The sequence below is a fragment of the Gallinula chloropus genome (assembly GCF_964237585.1).
Source record: "Gallinula chloropus genome assembly, chromosome: 1".
NCBI classification, from domain to species: Eukaryota; Metazoa; Chordata; class Aves; order Gruiformes; family Rallidae; genus Gallinula; species Gallinula chloropus.
Window position 1 is genome coordinate 129,152,169 of NC_140085.1, and position 19,686 is coordinate 129,171,854.

Consider the following 19,686-nt stretch of genomic DNA (forward strand, 5'->3'; position numbering starts at 1 on the left):
ACCAAGAGGTACAAAGACAAATCGTTCTGCCCCTAAACTGCCTCTCACTCAGCTTCTTCAGACCCACAACACCGAAGGGGCCATTCTCGCGCAGCACTAGCAGTTTTGCACCTCTTTTCCCAATTTATTCAATGTATTTTAAAATATATCAAGTATATATTCTGTTGTTGAAGGTTGAAAAGCTCTCCAGATGCAAAAGCCCTACTTAATCGTCACTGAATGTGTCCTACTCTATATTAAGCTCAAGAAGTTTAAAAAATGTAAACAGACTTCCACTTAAACAAAACAGGCTTGGCAACTGTGAGCGTTAGTTTTGATTTCCTGAAGCAAGTCATGCAGCTAGAGAGATCTACCCTTCAAAAAAAAAAAAAATTCTATGGCAATGAAAACACTATGAGCCCTAAAAGTTAAAAAAATGAGCTTACAACTGGAACTGAGTCCCCCTTCTCTCTCCCCATCCAAATCGCACAATCATCCCAAATTGACACAAAAAAAGGGTCTATCTTGTTCAAGTTTTGACAACCCACATAGGACAGTTTAACCTTTAAAGCAAAACCACTTGAAATGAGTACACCATTCTAATTTATGTAAGATGTAATATGCAGGCCTCTCACATTCCTCCTGTTGCTGTAGATTCCCATCACTCCCCAAGTCCTTCACTGCACGGGACACCAACTGCTTCCAGATGGACTTCAAAGCAGTCAGGAGCCAGAGAATGAGGAAAAGGATCACACAAGGAAGGGTAGAGGTTGGAAGGGACCTCTGGAGATCATCTACTCCAACCCCCTGCTACAGCAGGATCCCCTAAAGCAGGTTGCACGGGGTTGTGTACAGGCAGGTTTTGAGTATCTCCAGAGAAGGAGACTCCCCAGTGTATCTGGGCAGCCTGTGCCAGTGCTCTGCCACCCTTAAAGTGAAGAAGCTTTTCCTCATATTGAGATGGAACTTACCATGTTCCAGTTTGTGCCCACTGCCTCATGACCTGTCACTGGGCACCACTGAAAAGAGCCTGGCTCCATCCTCCTGACACCCACCCTTTAGGTATTTATAAGCATTGATCAGATCTCCTCTCAGCCTGCTCTTCTTCAGGCTAAACAGAACCAGTTCTCTCAGCCTTTCCTCATACAAGAGATGTCTCAGCTCCCTCATCAACCTTGTAACCCTCCATTGGATTCTTTCCAGTAGTTCCATCATTCTTGAACTGGAGAGCCCACACCTGGACACATCTTCATGCATCCCAGGCTATCTTTGGCCTTCTTGGCCATGAGGGCACACTGATGGCTCACGCAGTTTCCTCTTTCCTCCTTCTTGGTTCCCATCCCCACACAGCTGCCATGCTGCAGTGGGATGGCAAAGTCACTTCTGCTGCTTGCTCTGGGACAGCTCTCCTGTTGGCTCCACAGGTCTCCCTGCTCGAGGCAGGGCGCACTCTGCTGCTGTCACTAACAGCTGATGTGAACACAACTCGAATGCAATCCGGTGGCAGAAAAGAGATGCTATGGACAAAAATTCCTGGTCCGTTTTTGGGACTTTCTAAAAACTACCTCTGTGGGACACAAAAGGCTGCAGATCCAACTGAGCCTTTGCTTCTACTTTCATTCAGTCCTTCATATTCCTTAATTACATGCATTCACCTACCCATGCAGCAGAACTGTACAACAGGTTGGTAAGACAATTTAGATAAAAGAAATCTTTCAAAAGATTATGTTCATTAACATTATACTGAATTATTTCACAAATCCTGTCCAGAGTGTGATCATGACCAAGACATTCATGTTACCTGGCACAGCCATTGTACCTCACTGTACAAGGACAGCTGCTTTCTATTCGTTAAGCATCCATTGCCTTTATTACAGCATCAGCTGGTGGCACTAATGCATCAGATAACTGGCATTGACAGTGGCTCCTGGCACAGGGGAGGAGAGACAGCAATAGCAGGAGCTACCATCTTAATGCCACCTTGACTGTAGCCTGTTAGAACACAGCATCAGATGCTTTCGGGTTTCACATCAAAGAAGCTAGTTTAGTATTTACCTAAAAGGGGAGTTAACTCTCATGAAGGGTTCTGAAATCAATAGCAGTAATTTGTTAATAAGCATTGACATGTTCTATTTTACGGTCTTCTGGAAATGCCTTCAGTAAACTAAAGGCATCCTTTACTAGCAACTAATTGATCTGTCTCTTTCCCACTTTTATCAATAGGCAGTCAACCCAAGAGGGGGTAACTGAAGAAAAACAGCCCAGTCACTGAGAGACAGGTATTTTAGATAAACTACATGACTGAACAAGAGAGGAAGGAGACAAAAAATCTTAAATCAATAAAACATAAGCAGAACTGTCTCTCTCTCCATCTATATATCTCTCTCTCCATAGCCAAAGGCTAAAGGCTAAATAGTATTTTGCCCCAGGCTAAAGTGGAGTTAAAAAAAAAAGTGGTTTTTTTTTTTTTAAAAATCCCTAACTTACTCTCCTCCAGGCATTCAAATACAAGTAACTAATTGAAATGAGAAGGTTTTCCTGACTTGTTTTTCACGTCTTTGCACGATTACTTTTATTGTGTCAACTTATGCTAGCGCATTCCCCTCAGGAAGGGTAATGCTGAAACTCCTTAAACTGTGACCACTCAGAAACAAGAGCATGAGGTGGGATAGAAAGAGAACCACAAGTCAACTCAGAAGAGTTATCAACATCTCCATACACAACATTACATTATCCCTATAAATTACATCTTCAGTGCCAGTCTGTCTTTGGTTTGAATGCAGTGATGCTGCCTGTAGGCAGTCACTGAGGAATCAGTTCCACACTGAAATTGTGAGTATTATCCTAGATTTCTGCTTTCACAGTTCCAAGTCACACCAGATTAATTCTAAAGGCTTATCTCTTTATTTTGGTTGCATCTATGTTATTTTCTTCAAAGAGTGGTATGTTGCAAATGGCCACAGAAGTTATAATCTCAGAAAATGAAGATGTAAGGGATCCTTTTCTTACTCCAGAATGCAACAGATACATATGCTTAGGATAGATCTCATTCACTACAAATTTTCTTTCTCATGTTCAACTTGTGCTTCACTGGACACACTGTCTGCTTCTGAAAGTAATCCAGGAGCAGGCTGTGGACTGGGTGACTGTGGTGGCAGTACCAGTTCTCTCCCAGGCCTCATGGCCTGCGTTTGCACGTAGTGCATTTGCTATATGCACTTTGCATGTATGAAACAGACCCAAACCATCCCAAAGGCACCGTGTTTATGGCACAGACTAATGATCAGGCTTCCTGCACCCATGCAATTCCCAACTTCTGTTTACACTAGACTAGCAGTGTACTTCTAAAGAATAAAACATTTGGGGACCCCTGCTCTGAGCCATGCAGCAGAGGGCAAAGCAATCTCATTGGACCTTCTGCATTTCTGGAAAGTGACCGTATGTTCTGGCCAGACAGCACTCCTGGGTAAGGAAGTGTGGCTAGGAATCCTCCCAGGTTAAAACTGCTGTAAGGCAAAGTCAGTTCTTTCATTACTGCCTCACATAGAGATAGGAATGACAGCATTTGCAATCTCTCCCATTCTGCAAAATACATTCCTTTCCAAAACCATACAATATCTAGTCCAGCATCAGAAATCCATACAGTAATTAAATGCACCGTTATTAGGCCTTTGACTAGATAGTGCCAGACACAGCACTTTCAATTTCACACCATAAATTAGGGCACAAGTCCTTGAACAATCAAAAATATGCCATCTACCCACTAATGAATCTTTTCCTCCAGTATCACAAAAAGCTCTTTACAGTTCTTTCCTTTCCCACTGATGCTTTGTATTGTAGTAAATGAAATAGAATTCCTCTCTTCTTGTGGATTATGAGCTCTGCAAATATCAAGGCCATCAGTGCCTCCATATTGCACAGCTCAAAGGAGGCAAATTCTTAACTGTTTCGTATTCTTAGTGATATGACAACCTGGGGCTTTCCAAAATAACTAGCCAATTCTCATTCCTACTTTTCCACATGTTTGCCTTCATTTGTCTTCCCCAGTTTTGCTACCTCCACTCCCTTTTTTTAAAGCTGATAACACACAAGCAAAATTTTACATATATGAATGTCAGGAGTTAGGTTATTCCTGCACGGGAAGATTTTAGCATCGTATATGCCATTAAGAAGCTCCTGAAGGTAAGTTCACAACTCTGGAATACAAAGAGCTGGGAACACTTACCACAACCTGCAGCATACGATCATTCTGGGCTTTTGGTGCCTCAGTGAGCATCTGTGTCAGTGTCTGCATCAGTGTCTTCCCGAGAAGAATAACAGAGCCAAACATGGCCACGATCCCAAACACCATTCCCATGCTGAACCTGCGAAGAGCAGCAGTTATGGTAGCAATGTGTAGCCGCCAGAAGATGGGCTGTGTTCTCTGCATGCCTGACTGCCTTAGCACAGCTCAGCACAACAGACTCACAGACAAAACTCCCCTGATGCTACCAGCACTCGTGCATCAACAATCCTCCACAAAAATATGAGCTAAGGGAAACTAAGAACAATAGTAGCATATACAAATAACACGTAATATCTTCCTTGTTTAATAAAATATTTTACACCCAAACCCCATGCTGGTTGATTTTCAAATGTTTTTGAAATTCTGTTGTTACACATTCTACATTTTATCCAGTTACCCAATACATGTAACTTGGCATTAGCTATGAATATAAAACCATAACTAACTGTACAATTTACCATGTTGTACCACACCATTGCATATTTAGAGACCTGGACCAAATGAGGGGGTAGCTTAGATATTTATTTATAGAAGCTTTTTCTATAAATTTTGCATATTGCTCACATAAATAAAAAGTGCTAAGGAACAACAAATGAGACTCGATCTTCTTTAAAGAACAGCTAAAAGGCACAACTGCAAGAGCAGATTAAAATCAATTACTTGAAAACACAGTCATTCTTACCAATTTATATTTTGTTGAAAGTAATTTCAATTTACATCAGTCCACCTAGTGGTGAATTATTATTATTATCATCATCATTATTATTATTATTATACATTGTCCAATAGTTGAAAGATGTGCTAAAGTTTATTTTCTAGTTTAAACACTTCACTAGCAGTCCTTCCCTCACAATGGCATAACTATTACCACCCTTAGTGAAGCACACTGGGAATTACTAGATTTACTTTAAGCAACATGTACCTGTAATGTTAATTGAAGAGAGCAGTGGAAACATTATACTGTAAGAAATTATACGCATTAAAAGCTTGTGATTGATATATAACTATTTGAAACTGAGAGTAAAATCATTACACACGAGAGATACCAATATGCAGATCTCTCTTATTACTATCTTACAAAGGGGCAGCGATGCAGAAAATTCAAACCTCACTCAATTTACATTTTCAGAGAACACACAAAGTAATGCCAGGAAAGCAACTGAGCAATAGTTTTGTAAAACTGTCCAGGAGCACTCTTACTAACCCCCTAACCCCCTTCCTTTCTGACCCATTCCCACCTGTCTGTGCAGCCAATGGAGCAGGCAGATAAAAGACAGAAGGTGAGCAATGTGCTTCTGAGCACATATTTGCTGCATGCCTGGGTCATGATTGACCACTGTCTCTGAATACTTTGTAAACTCTAGTGATCAAGGGAGCACTCAGTGCGCAATGATGGACAGAGCCAGGGTATGAGAAGCTGCTTTCAGACCTACTTCTGCATGCAGCATTACAGGTAACAGCTGTAATCTTGAAAACTATGTGTAGTTCAAACTATAGGTAAAAAATAGTGTACAGTTTCTAGTTTTATAGCATCTCAATATGCAACCTGTGTAACGGCTACATATTTTTTAGCACAGAGGAAAGACTTGAACTGGCACGGTACATTTGTGGCAACCACACTAATCTGTTTCTTTCATTAGCCTTGTGAAGTAACCACATCTATCCAACACATTTTTAAGGCTGAAAGGCACAGATGTGGTTAAGCAGATGACTCTGGTTTTGATGGAAGAAACAAAAAAAAATCCTGAATTTATACCATAAATACAGAAATCTGGGTTTCCATCTTCCCCAGTTGTAGAACTGGCGGTTGAAGAGAGCTGTTTGCCATCGCATGTGAAAAGGAGAGACACTCAAGCCGTACGTCAGGAGCCAATCTTCATAAGATGCCTTCAGAGAGCTGGATGACTGCAAAACAATTGAAAATTGCTTTGATCAAACCTTCCAGGAAGATTTTGTGTTATCTGACCGAGCAGAAAACGTCATCTGTTCATATAAACAAGGATGTATAACTTCAGGTAAATGTCCTGCGTATTATTTCTATTTTGACATATAGGTAGGTGCAACATGTAATGTGACAAAGTTAAGCTACTGTTTTGGTGTAAATTGCAACAATTCCAGGATTGCAAGAGAGATTGGGTACATAGCATTATTTGTCAAACAAGATGTTGTATCATCTATCCTAGCATTAAATAATTTTCAATAGATTTTAACTGTCTGGTTAGAAGGCCAAAGACTGGTATTACTATGGTATTCTTTCAATGTGCAGTTATAGTTCAGTCAACATTTTTAAAACCACAATAAAGAGAAATTCTTCTTTTAGATTCAGCTGAAAAAAAAAAGTTTCTTACATTGTTAAGATATGGACTGTTACTTTTAGTTAGGGTAAAAATGAGGTCAACTATTCAAACACAAAGACTATGCCTAAAGAGGCTCTGAAATACTTGAGGGTACTAACAAAAAGCCAGAAGGAATCTGAAACCATCAACCTGCATTGCAACAGCGATTTCACTACGGTAACTTCCCAGCATTCAGGATATTGCTAGAATTTCTAGTAGTAAATATTTCTCTTTATGAGAAATGAACTATATGATTAATACTTACCTGCAATATTATCTGTTGTCATAGACTGACAGACATAATTTTGCAATTGCTACTTTATATCATATGGTGTTTGCATTCTCAATAGGCTTCGCTGGGGAGCTCGCTTCGTGGAAGCTAGTATCAGAAGCCCAACTGAAGGCGTGCTTCCTTGGAGGTGAAAGAGGAACTCACAGCTCAGGAAAAGCACATCAGAGCTTTCAGCCTTCAGACTTTGGGCATTTCCCAACACAGGAATGCCTCTGACATAATCCAGACAGTTTGGAGGCATCTGAACTGTAGCATTGTTCCCAAGTTTTCCTATGAGCAGCAGCACCTACTGAAGACATAGTTCACAGCAAGAGGAACCTCACAAGGTTTTGACTGGTTCTTTAAATGAACTTAGAACTCATCGAGTTCCTTGCATTCCTCCTGTCCTGTTGCAGTCGTGGTAAGGACTGAGGATTTCATCTTGCACAACTATATTGAATTAATTAAAATTTTAACACTAAAAATGTATTTCAATTTTCCTAGGCTGCGAGCCCCTTCATTCCGGTCATTGCTCATGTATCACTTATTACACCATTTATCTGTTCTGCCTATGTATTTCTGTGTCATTTCCTTCTTCACCCTACTGCTACGTTTTTGTTCAATCAGCTGAGGGCACCGACGGGAATTTTCATCATAATGTACCCTAATCAACTCTAGATACTTCCTATGACACCACTAAGTTGAGCGTCCACAACCAGATCAGCATTTGCCAACCCAGCATTTATTAACAGAAGAGATCACAAAGATGATCACACTCGTACAATTAAAAATATGTAAGCCAAAGAAACAAAGTAAAAGACCTCACATAATCTACCAGATAATAAAGAACACACACGTATGACATTAAGTACCTCTGGTAGGAGAAACTGTCTTTTGGGAATTAACTAAACACATCCTTTTCATTCATAGAGAGTAAAAAAAGCCCCAAAACCAACCCCAGCCTACCGCAAAACCCACTTTTTCCATAGTAATACCACAAATCCATCCCTTCAAAATCATTCCAACTACGTCCCACTCCCACTGTGGTAGCAAGACATAAATGAAGTTTTTAATGAGAAATATGGGGTTACTGACCATGCATTTGCCAAATAGTGGGGAAAAAAGTACAAAGGTAGCAAAACACATTTTTCTTTTACATTTTCCTTGCAAGTTGTGCAAATGGAATTCCTGATCACTAAATGACTGCATCACTTTGCAAAATATATTGAAAAGCTCTGTGAAACTTTTGCTCCTACTGTCCTGAGCTCAGCAGGACCACCTCATGCCCTGGTATGAGATGTGTCTGTATCCTATGTTTCAATTCAAACTTCCTTCACTCAGGCCTTGGCTCTGCTTCTCTAAGTTATCTTAGTTGCATTAATTTTACTATAAAAGCAATACCTTTTTATTTATGCAAGCCTACAAAATAATGAACATCTGCTAAATCCTCCAGGAGCTCCATAAGTATCTACCAGCAAGCAGGAGTCCTTAACATTCCTCTTTGCTGACAAAATCTGTTTGAGAGCTCTGAACCATTTCAGCTTCCTGACCTTAAAAGCTGAAGGCTAACCTTGGCTCAATGTGTCCAATGCATCCTTTATTCCTCATAGCAGAAGGCAGGACAACCTTCTACCCTTTGCTCATTCCTGATCCTTCAGGCAGAATTAAATGGGATGATTAAGGATGCCAGGGAGCAGGAATTTCAGGGTCTGCCCAAGTAATTCCCTTTTGTAGGATCCAAGCTTCAATGGAAACTTTCATGCCAGTGGTTCAATGAAGAGCAACAAGAGAGACTTAAAATTCCAAGTCCCAGCTTGATTGGGCATATTTTTAGTTTGCTAACACAAATGTATCTTGTAATGAAACTCTAACAGAATTATAATCTGTGAACCTATTTGTGCAAAGACGCACTTATACACAGAGTCATGCCTTCTGTGTTGTAGCCTTTCTAAGAGTCTGACTGATGGACAAAATGTTTGAAATCTGAACAAAACCAGCAAGGGAACAAACTGAGGAGGAGACACTGCGCACTGAGTAAGTTTACAGAATAAGCATCAAGCGCAAGGTACAGCCCCGTCCTTCTCTTGCCAAAAATATCAACGGGATCATGCATGGAAAAGCGCTCCTGTATTAGTTTTCACTCACGCTATGTGTGTCCTTTTGGACTAATCAAATTGTCAGCTGAGGTTCGAGCAGGGACAGCCTCAGGCTGTGAATGTGGTGGGAGATTTACAGAACCAGCACTAAACCAAACAATGCTGAGTTTCCCATTTACATAAATCTGGCTCTTTAACCCAAATTCTATTGTGGCTGCAGTGCTCACGGTGGCACTTATCACTGAGATGTACACATGTGAGATCCACAAGTAAGTTCAATAAAACCCAACAGCTCCCAAGTCCCTGCTGACGATGAAAAACCTTTGTCAACTTTTAAATTAAAGTTCCATTTTAACTCCTGGACTCTTTTGCTTGCTATAGCATTCCAGGCATTCCCCCTTCAACATAAATCAGGCATGAAGTTGGCTCCAAACAATGTGGGGTTCTTTTTTGTCTCCCTTGCTGCTGTCTAAGCTTTACCAGAGGTTGTAACAAGAAAAGCAGTGCTTATTCTTACTTCAGAAGAGAATAATTTTAAGGTCTAATGCTGGCAAAGATCTTTTCAGAACCTCAGAGACAGAAAAGGGTCTCAGCATCCTGGCACAAAGGGCCCACTACCTGAATTAAGCTCTTGCTTCAGACTCTAAGATTCTTCTTCAGACGCAAAGTTCCTGTCAAAGGGAAACCAGCCTGCCAGGTGACCTTTCTGGTGGGTTTTGCTGTGTCTCCCTACAGTCAGAAGCACATTTTTCTGGTATTCAGACAGTCTTCTAATGCATTTCAAAACAATGCCACCTTATGTTTCCAAATACTGAATACAGAATTGATGTAATAAAACTTGGAAAATCTTCAGATAATGTGCTGTATTTTCTATTGTCGCGATGTACAGACTAATGTTTGGCAATTAATAACTCGTAATTTACTGAACTACATCTGCTCTCCAACCATTAGCAGCAGGGGGAGCCACTTGTTTTCCCAAGTTTTCTCATCACCCGGAATTTCTTACATGTCATCCCGTATTTCACAGGGGAAAGAAAAAAATAGCTTTTTACTTTGAAACCACTAGGCCCTATCCACACTTGACAGAAACAGCTCTACCTTCTGGACTTAACAGCGTAAAAGAGAACTTCAAGTCAAATGCTAAATTTACTTTTTTCCTCATATTTAACCATGAAACAACCCATTTTGTATATATACTTCACAATTCCAATAATCTCTTAGAAATCATACCTCCCAGGCTTTAAAAAACCCCACAACACTTAAAGAAACTTGTGCAATGCACAAACACATCCCTAGATATAATGTTGTTCCTCTACCTTCTTTTCAAACCTTCCCCTCTCCATCAGGAGGAAAAGGATGAGCCTTGCAACACTCTCTGAAAATTAAGCTTTATTTCTTTAAAAAGTATTTGCGTTGATCTCTGTTTCAAACCTTTTTTTTGTTTGTTTCATCAGTAAAACTAAGGACATTCCAAAGGGAAAAAGCAAAAGTGCACGTTATGTTTTTACATACAGTATGTTCAGAAAAATCATCATTACAAAACACACAGTCTACACAGCAAACTTATAAATTAAATTATAATTATGTGGGTGGGTTGTTGTTTTGGGGATTTTTTAAGGTTAGTAGTCTAAACTCTGGAAAGCCGCTCAAAGGCCACCGAACAGCTCAAGCCGTAGGCTAAAAGCCGGCTTCCCTCACGCTTCATAGCTTCGGCCCTTCAACTCAGGCCCCGCAACCTCCGCCGCCAGCCGGGAGGCGTTTTCAAACCCAGCCGCGGGCGGGCGCGAACCCCACTTCCCCGGGCGCCGCCACTAAGGCTCGCTGGCGGGCAGCAGGGCGCCGGTTTTAGGAGGAGGGGGCTCATCATTGGGGACGGGGGGGGGGGGGGTCTCAGCGGCCTGGCGTGGCACCACAACCTCCCGGGCAACCGCACCCTGCTCGGGGAACAGCCCGGCGCCCGATCCCGAGCACAGCGGGGCGCGCAAGGGGAGGGAGAGCCGCGGCCGCCTCCCGAGCTCCGAGCCGGAGCGGTGCCGGCAGAGCGCCGGTCCCAGCACCGCAGCGGGGAGCGGCGGCGAGCGGGCGGGGGAGGCCGCCACGAGCTCCCCTCAGCGGCCCGAGCCTCGCGCCGGCCGTTACGTTTGAATCGCGGCGCGGTCGCGCGCCGCCAGCGCGGGCCTGCGGGCTGGGGCGGGGCAGCGGCGCCTCCCCCCGCCCGCCCGCCCGCCTGTGATGGGGGAAGCGGGGGGAGTCCTGGCCACCTCCTGGGATCCGGAGGGCGGGCGAGGCGGGGAGGCCCCTTCTCGGTAGCGGCTCTAGAACGCGGCCCGGGCTGTGGGAGAACGGGGCTGCCAGTGCCCTCCCGGCGGGGTGCGAGGGGCGAAGCGGCGCCCCTGCCCCGGCGTGCGCCGAGCCAAGGGCTCCCGTTCGGCTCTGCGCCCGCCGCCCTCACCTTGAGCAGCGTATCCGCTAGGTAGATGGCGCACCAGCCCCCCAGCACGCACACCACCACCGGGATCGGGATCATCCTTGCAGCCGAGGCGGCGGCGGCGGCGGCCGCGGTTCATGCGGAGGAGCCCCCGGAACTAAGCGTGCCCCGGAACCTTTCTCCATCAGCTGCACTGCCTGGTCGGACGCTTCCGGCCACCGCGTTGAGCGAGGGCAGGTGCCGGGGTGACGTCGGCGGCTCCTCCCGCCACCGCGCGACGCGGGGCTGACTGCGCCTGCGCAGGGGGCAGAGGGGCGGGGCTGCCGGGAGAGGGGAGGGGAGGGGGGAGGTGTCAGGGTCCCTCCTCCTCCTGCTAAATTTAGTTCAGATGGTGCCTGTGCGTACGTGCGCGCGCGGGGGGTGTAGCGATCGCTGGGCACGCGTGACCTGTGTCTGTTGCTTGTTGAATGACAGAGGCAGTCGCAGGCGAGCCCGTTCCCCGCCTCGGCGGCGCTCGCCGGCCGCCCCCAGTTAGCGCCCCTGGCGGGTGGGAGAGATGCAGCCCTGGGAGAGAGGGGACGGGGGGGATGTGTGTGTCCCCTCCCTCTGCCCCCCAGAAGGACGGGGAAAGCACGGGGAGCGGCAGAGCCGCTTGTGGGAGCGCCGGAGTGGTGAGGGTGTGGCAGGGCTCCCTCCAGCTGCCGGCGTTCTCCCCGGGATTAAACACTGACCGCATGGATCCACAGGGTGGCTTTGCGAGGCCTCTGGGTGTGACTCCCAGGCAAGAGCTCACGGGGCCATTGCCTTTCCTTCCCAGTCCCCTCTCATACTAACCCTCCGATCGTGCACCTCTCTGGATCTCTCTCGCTCCTCTCAGGCATGCTTTCCCCTGTTGCTATGAGCTTATGGCTTCCAGCCATACAACTTCATGGCTTCCAGCCCGCCTTTCCCTGCATGCCACAGATAAACTTTCCTCAGCCTCACTTTGCGAGAAATCACTCAGAGGGGCATCTTTCTCCTGAAAATGCTTATTTCGACCAGCCTTCAGCTCCAATGTCTTAGTTCCCAGAGCACTCTGTGGAAGAGCTGGGACTGCCCTGAGGAGGAGGGTTCATAAAACCAAGCACAGCAACAGTATAGCCATGGTCTTCAGAAGCAATGGAGGGGAATCAGAAAAACGTGGGCATGTTTAAAAGATCCATCTGATAAACAGCTTTGAAGCATTGTATTTTTATTCTATGTTTGCCTAGTATACTATATAAAATACAGATCAGAATTTTATTGAGTTGGCATAGAAAATGGCAGTGCAACCACAAAGGAATGGAACTAAAATTTTACTGCTAGAAAGTTTATCACAAGAAAGCAAAACAAAAATATAATTTTGCAGAACAGAGAAGATAAATATTCTAAGCTCCAATAATGTTAGAAAAGCATGCAAGAGTATCTGAGTCCATGCAAAAACTTCACAGAAGAATAATCTCATAATCATAATATGCCAATTAAATGTAATTTGACAAGTAAATACCAAACAGAAGGTCTTAATAGTAGGTTAATTAAGATATTACCAAATTTATCATAGACATATTTTTCTACACATAAATACACATCTTAAAATTAATTATCAACATGTCTTGTAATTAATCTCTTCAACTTTGATCTATTCTTGAAATAGATATCTGATTATTCAGCTATTACCATAGAAGATATATTGTAAAATAAAAGTAAACCCAGTCTTAACAACACTTGGAAAAGCTCTGATGATAGAGGGGTTTGCAGGGCCTTGGGGAAATTGTACCTGATCACAGCTCACTGCAGGCTCAGACCTAAAATCAGCCACCATGTGGATTTTGGCACAGAGAGGTGGTAAATCTTGGCAGCTTGAAGACAATGCGATCAAACCATGGCTTGGTTGGGTGCTTCAGCCTTGAGGAGAGCAAATGAGGTTTTAGATATGTTTTGAGTAGTAACTGTCACTAGATTGTTTGGTGTTGAGATGAGCTAAAAAGGGGAAAGGAAGGCTGGAGTAAAACATGATTCTGCAAGTGTTTATTCATTCCAGTGTGACTGGGAATGAAGGGGTGGGTGCTTTCATGGAGTACATGAATGTTTGCTGAATGAGCGCCCAAGCCTAGCTGGGATTTCACAGTACAAAGGTCCAAGAAGGAAGAAATAGATGGGTAAGGATGAAACAGATGGCCCATTAAGCACTTATGCAGGTTAAGACATTGCTTCTGGAGGGAATAAAAAATCAGAGTAAAGAAGAAATTCCACAACAGGAGGGAAACAGAGACTGGCACACTACAGAGATGTATACAGCGTTGGTTGAAAATGTTTGAAGAACAAATATGATTTTATTTGCCTTACTACTGCTATTAAGTAGAAATCCCAGTATATGGGAGAAATCCCAGTATATGGGAGAAATTCAGTTAATGAGGATTATGGAGACATTCATATGTGTTACCTTTTAAACTGAAACCCAAACAGGAAAAAAAAAACCCACCAAAACCAACTTTCCTCCTTGCTGTGCCTAGAAAAGAAAGTGCAGAATGTTACACAATTTTCTTGATAGACTTTTATGTTCCAATTACAGTACAAAACAGTCTTGCTTTATTTAAATAGAAATGAGGTCAAAATATTCTGTTAAGGTTCAGAATTTGTTCACAGTATTTAACCTGGTTACCAAAAATACATGCTGGAAAGGTGGGATTTTGACTCTTAAACCAAATGAAATTTGTTCTTACGTCACTGTTCATATGAAAAATGTAAGTAAAGGAAAAGCAGAAGCGTATGTAGAAACTTGCCTTCATGAGGTTAATCTGCTACAGAGAGTAGTTGTACGTGCCTTTTCATCACTTGTTAATTACTGGCACTGATCTATAAGAAAAAATGATATGTTTTTCTTAATTGCTATCAATTTCTAGCATTTATTAGTTCATCATAGTTCTGTTAGGTGAAAGGTGGGATTTTGATCATCATTTCCATCATGACTGGAATTACATCTGAAAGAAGGTCCTCCAAAGCTGTTGCACTCCAAGGAGAAATGAGTGTCAGACTCTCAAGAAAAACAAAGGAAAGGGAGAAACTTGAGAGATGTTACTCAAATATTATTCTAGAATACAGTTCTGTAAGAGTATTGGCTTAAGGCTTCAGCTCCTCAGCTGTTGGTCTTGCTTGCTCACTGGTTGGGCTTTGCACCCTCTGCAATCGTTTAGAAGTTACATGTGAGGAAAGGCATGGAATGTCTGCTGCAGAGCAGCTATTCAAGCATTAGCACCTTCACTGGGATCTTTCTCTTCAGCTTAAAAAGTCTGTCCTTGAAGCTGAGTTTACCTAAACTGCAGGGAAAAAGGGGCTCAGTGAAGGAAGAGAGCACCCAAGGGAAACTAATGATGAACAGTTGTGGGTTTTGGGATTTTTTTTTTTACTTTGAATTACATTTGAAGTCCCCATGTACACGATCCCCTATTCTACTTCAGAATGCTTCTCTGGGCAGCCTGTGCCAGGGCCTCACCACCCTAATACCTAATCTAAATCTACCCTTATGGTCCAGCACCTCACCGACAGTTGGTGGGCACAGGAAACAGAGCAGCCTGAGGTTCTCAAAAGCCATTTCCAGGACAGATGATTTCAGACACCACTTTTAACTTCAGATCTTGAGAACTGAACCGTACTTCAAGGGGTTACACTCTGTGTTGTACAGCCTGATGTGACTGAATGAAGCAGATTAATATTTGGAATTTCTTTTTTCAGGTTTGTTATTATCCTTGGATAGAAGGTACAGCTACAATTCTGCTTCGTATGGGTGCAAAATAAGATGTGAAGATTTAAAAAAAACCACTTTATATAATTTCCTATGAGAAACTATTTATACTATTTATAATGCTTGAGATTTGATGCTATATTTAGAAACATCATCTAGAACTTAGCGGCTGGAGGACTTTACTGGTATTTCTGTGCCAAGATTGATTTCTTTGGCAATTTCTCTCTGAACAGGTACAATGTTTGTTTGGCAGGAGGCCACAGATGATAAAAATGTTCCTGTAGCAGATCTGATTCAATAAAAGTAAGGTTTGATATATATCATGTTTGACTTCTTGATAGATAGGTATGACTAGTAGATTTATTCATATCTTCATCAGGGAAAGCATTCATTCTTAATTGTCTTATTTTTCAGAACATCGGAGGTATGAGAAGCTAAGGATTTTTTTGCTGGTGACTCATGGGAACTAAGAGAAGTGTCCTGATATTGATTCAAACTTTAAAAATCTTCACACCCACGGTTTATCAATCTTCATCTTTTTTTCTGTTCAGCAGAAACAAACCAAAGATAGCAACTGATCAATCCTGTATGATTCAGCAGGTTGGTGCAGTTGTCCTTGAATTTGGTAATTTTTTAATCTAAATGTCCTTGATATTCTGTTTCCACTGCCTCAACTGTCTTGTTCTGGGTGCATCTTTCTGCCAGGCAGATTTTTTCATGTCTCAGCCATGTCTTTATTCCTGCTAATACACCATTTAGATGAGGAATCATCAGAAATTAGTCTTTGTTCTCTTTGTTAGACTGGAGATGATTGCTCTACTCAGGACTACCACATTTGCTCTCACAGTGGGATCATAGCTACGTGTGAACTGATTACCTGCACAGCTACAATTTTGTTTCATGCTTTATTACAAGAGAGAAGTACATTGCTTTTATCTGATGCTGAGTCCTCAACTCCTCTGCTATGTCTGTACCCAGTTCTGCTACATCTTTGGGTCAGATGGGTGCAACAGCAAAATACCTTACTGTACATTAGGTGGAGTCTTAATCTGACCATTGAAGACAAGAGCTAATAGTGTTCAGCAGAGGTGATCAGCTGATGGGGATGGCTTCCATCAAAAGAAGTCTGTTATGGGACTGAGAAAGATAATAGATGCCTATTCAAATATCCTGATTTGTGAAAACGATGAGTAGTCTGTCTGTTCAGAATTTCACCAATGATTCAGTCAGTTCCTATCTTGTCAAACTTGTTTGCCGAGAATAATACCTGATGGTGCAATGTCATGTTTTTTTGTTTCTTTTCCAAATGATGCTGAATCATTGTAGCAGACAGGATGTTTACAAAATCGGTGTGTCATTTAAAATTCATATTCCCTTCGAAATCTGCCAGGACCCTTGCTCTCTCTTATGGTATCAGCTTTGCCAGGTACCGTGGCTAAAATTTCCCAGGAGACAAGTGGAAACAAATTTGTTGCTTGTACGTCATCATCGCGTTTCAGTTACTCAAAACATTTTGGTAAGTAAGAATTTTACAGAATGCAAAGCAACAGAGAATATGGCTCTTTTGTTGGGTGGTCAAAGCTATGACGTTCTAGCATTTGTGTGGGTTATATCATCATGCAGTTTTTAGAACTTAATGCAAATTCTTCGATGATGCTAACAATGCTATTAAAAGATGCTGGAACTCTGAAATTTAGAACAAGGTCACTGGCAGCCTCTAATGAGACCATCTTCTTAATACAAGGCTAATTATTTCTTGATGGAACAGTCTGTGATAATAATCACCATGCTTTTATATGGAAAAGAAAGAGAGCATGTAGGAATTGAATTAATATTTAGCAGCTCAGAAAAGTCACAGAAACAAAATCAGCTAATTTAGATGTGTTTGTTGATTTCCTGTCCACTAGAAAATAGCAAACATTTCTGCATGCCAATTTATGTCATTTATTATTTAAAAAGCCTGATGTTATTGTTCTTGGCATAACCATACTAGTAGAAACTCAAGAGAAAGTGCTTAATTTTTTCTTGATATTGAGGAGCATATAGATTGGGGGAAACTGGGAGAAACAATCAAACAGTAGATGATACTTCCTCAAACAACTGCTCCTTTGACAAAGCAGCTGAGGTCTGATATTCTTTCTGCAATCTAGGATTCAAAATTATTTTCAGTTTAGAGCAAGAGCAAGAATGGGCTCTGGTGCCTGGTAGTTGTTAGCTCCACTGTATTTAAAATTTTCGTAGTTCTGTCTAACCTCATGCAACTGGGTACCATTGCTGAAAGTCTCTGTCTTTCATCAAGCCACTCTAAGTCATTCCTACAGCACGTAGATGCGTACTAAAGCGAAAAGAGCCCAAAAGACAAAGAAAGTCTGTGTGCATTAGAAAATGGGCATTGTTGGGGTTTTTTTTTTTCCAGGATCCTCTACCTGAGTCCTCTGATAAATCTGTCTGATAGCAGGTTTGCAATTTTTATATCTCAGTCAAAAACTTAGGTGCATTGAATTGAGAGAATAGTTGCACTAGTTGTACTGCAACTTTGGTTTTCATATTCTTCACCAAACAATTCAAATTAAGGTAGTGAGAGGAATTAATTAACCAAATACTAATATCATGGGCCCACTATTCTTACCTGGTAATAAACTGTAATTTCTAGAGCTAAAATTAAGACAGTGAGGCAAAGTTTTGCATTGCCAAAGACCTGAATTATGTTGTGGCTACTTGGTAATATAAAGCAAAACTCCAGGAATGTATTTTTTTTGCTTTTTACTTTACAGAAGTCTGAACATGAAGCGAGCCAAGGTTGTGACTTCTCCTTTGCTGACTTGCATTTTCAATTGTATTACACTGTTTGCATTATGCTAAAACATTTTGGGCTATAATGGAAAAGATGTTTTTCTTTTGGGAGTCTCAGGGAAGTTACATCTGCGCTCACGAGGTTTCTCAAAAAGCAAAACATTTAAGTAAGCATATTAAGTAGTGACAGCTTAAAGAAACAATTCTGACATTAGGCAGTGAAATATCTCAGTCAAGAAGTAAGACACATACACTTAACCATCAACTTTGCTTTCAAAACTAATATGCTGTTCCAGGAAGCATGTTAATTGGACAAGCCTCTAGGAATGCTGCAAAAGCGTATTTTCATCTATACTGGGATTTTCCATGTGTCAAATAAATACATTGTTACTTCGTCTTTTGGATCTCTGCACATGAGACATAAGAATTCTATGTAGTGTGTGTCAACGTACCCAGCCCGAACTTGCCAGGCACTGAATCCATCATCTGAACCCACATATGCCTCATTATTTACTTACTAAATCATCTGCTGCACGTATTTAGCAGATGAATCTGCAAGTCATGGGGCTGTGCATCCCAATGTTTATTTGGAGGTAATAGTACTCTGCAAAATAATGCTAAAATTGTCAATTTTTCTCCTTTTAAATCTACTCAGATCTATGTTTTCTGATAGCAATGATAAATTTGGGTTTGCCTCCTTTATCCCCACAATTAAATACAGTTTAGGTGTGGTAGTTTACGGGTGTTAGAGGTATGTGATGGGGGTAGATTCTTTTCCTATTCAGATGTCACTAAGACTATTAAATTACTTGTTACTGCTGTGAAATTTTGTTGAAGGAATCAGTGTTGAGCTGGTATTTCTCAGGCGTGTTTGCAAAATGATGAGATTATAAAATGTAAGCAGTGGCCTACCTTTGCTAAATTAATGACACGTGGAAGAAAGAACTGTGTCTTCCAGAGATGGTTTGTAATCTAAATTGAAATAAATTAATGTACAACACCATGTTGCAAAAATATATTGCCTCTTTTGTTCTTCTGTTGTAAATATGAACCTTCACAGGGAGGTATGTAGTCACTTCTCTTCCTCTGGCTTTGCTTTATTGTGATTTCGACCAGCCAGAAAGTGGGAAGGACCTTAGCCTGTAGCAGAAAACTCCTCCGTTCTAGGCAAAAGACACATCTGTGAGCCCTGTTGTGTCCTCTGCCATTTTTCAAGTGTAAGAGTCTTCTAAAATTACTTGAAGTCAGCCATGCTGGGCTTTTCTGAGGGAGTAGGCCAAGGCCTGTCCTTGGAATGAGCCGATTGCTATATGTACCTCCATCAGACTTGACCTAGCACTAACACACGTGCTTGTTGCATGCCTATTTGTGTGTCTGTCTTGTCATAATTAGTCTGCAAGCTGCTGCAGCAAGTCTGCAGCTTTGTCAGCTGCTTCCCAAGGACAGCACTTTTGGGAAAGACAGCAGAGAGTGAGTCACAGGCTTAGGAAGGTGGTCTGGGTGAACATTTTTCCTGTTGAGATACTTGAAATGAGAAGAGTGATTGGTCAATTAAGTTAAAGTCAAGGAAAATCCTCCCTGAAGTCACTATTTGTTCTTGCTGTCTAGAACAACCACTAGTTGTTCTAAATGCCTTTGGAACTAATTTTAAAAATTGCCAATCTTCTGCTAAAAGCTGCAAGTATCAGCAACAAGTGGCCAATACAATACTGCCCATAAGGACACTGCCATTGTCACC

The 19,686-nt window shown here is 42.1% G+C and overlaps 1 protein-coding gene across 2 annotated transcripts in view; it reads right to left on the minus strand.

Moving 5' to 3' along the window:
• The window catches only part of MBTPS2 (membrane bound transcription factor peptidase, site 2), a gene marked incomplete at both ends in the record, with an annotated part of 31,273 nt that extends 19,761 nt beyond the window's left edge, over positions 1 to 11,512 (minus strand). The window contains 3 exons of one of the 2 annotated variants that reach the window (XM_084272459.1): positions 4,205 to 4,343; positions 6,021 to 6,169; positions 11,420 to 11,512. In XM_084272459.1, the coding sequence (XP_084128585.1) occupies positions 4,205 to 4,343; positions 6,021 to 6,169; positions 11,420 to 11,494 (363 nt within the window). The remainder of the gene's footprint in view (positions 1 to 4,204; positions 4,344 to 6,020; positions 6,170 to 11,419) is intronic. The other variant, XM_084272458.1, reaches the window with a different exon arrangement.
• Between the last annotated feature and the right edge of the window lie 8,174 nt (positions 11,513 to 19,686).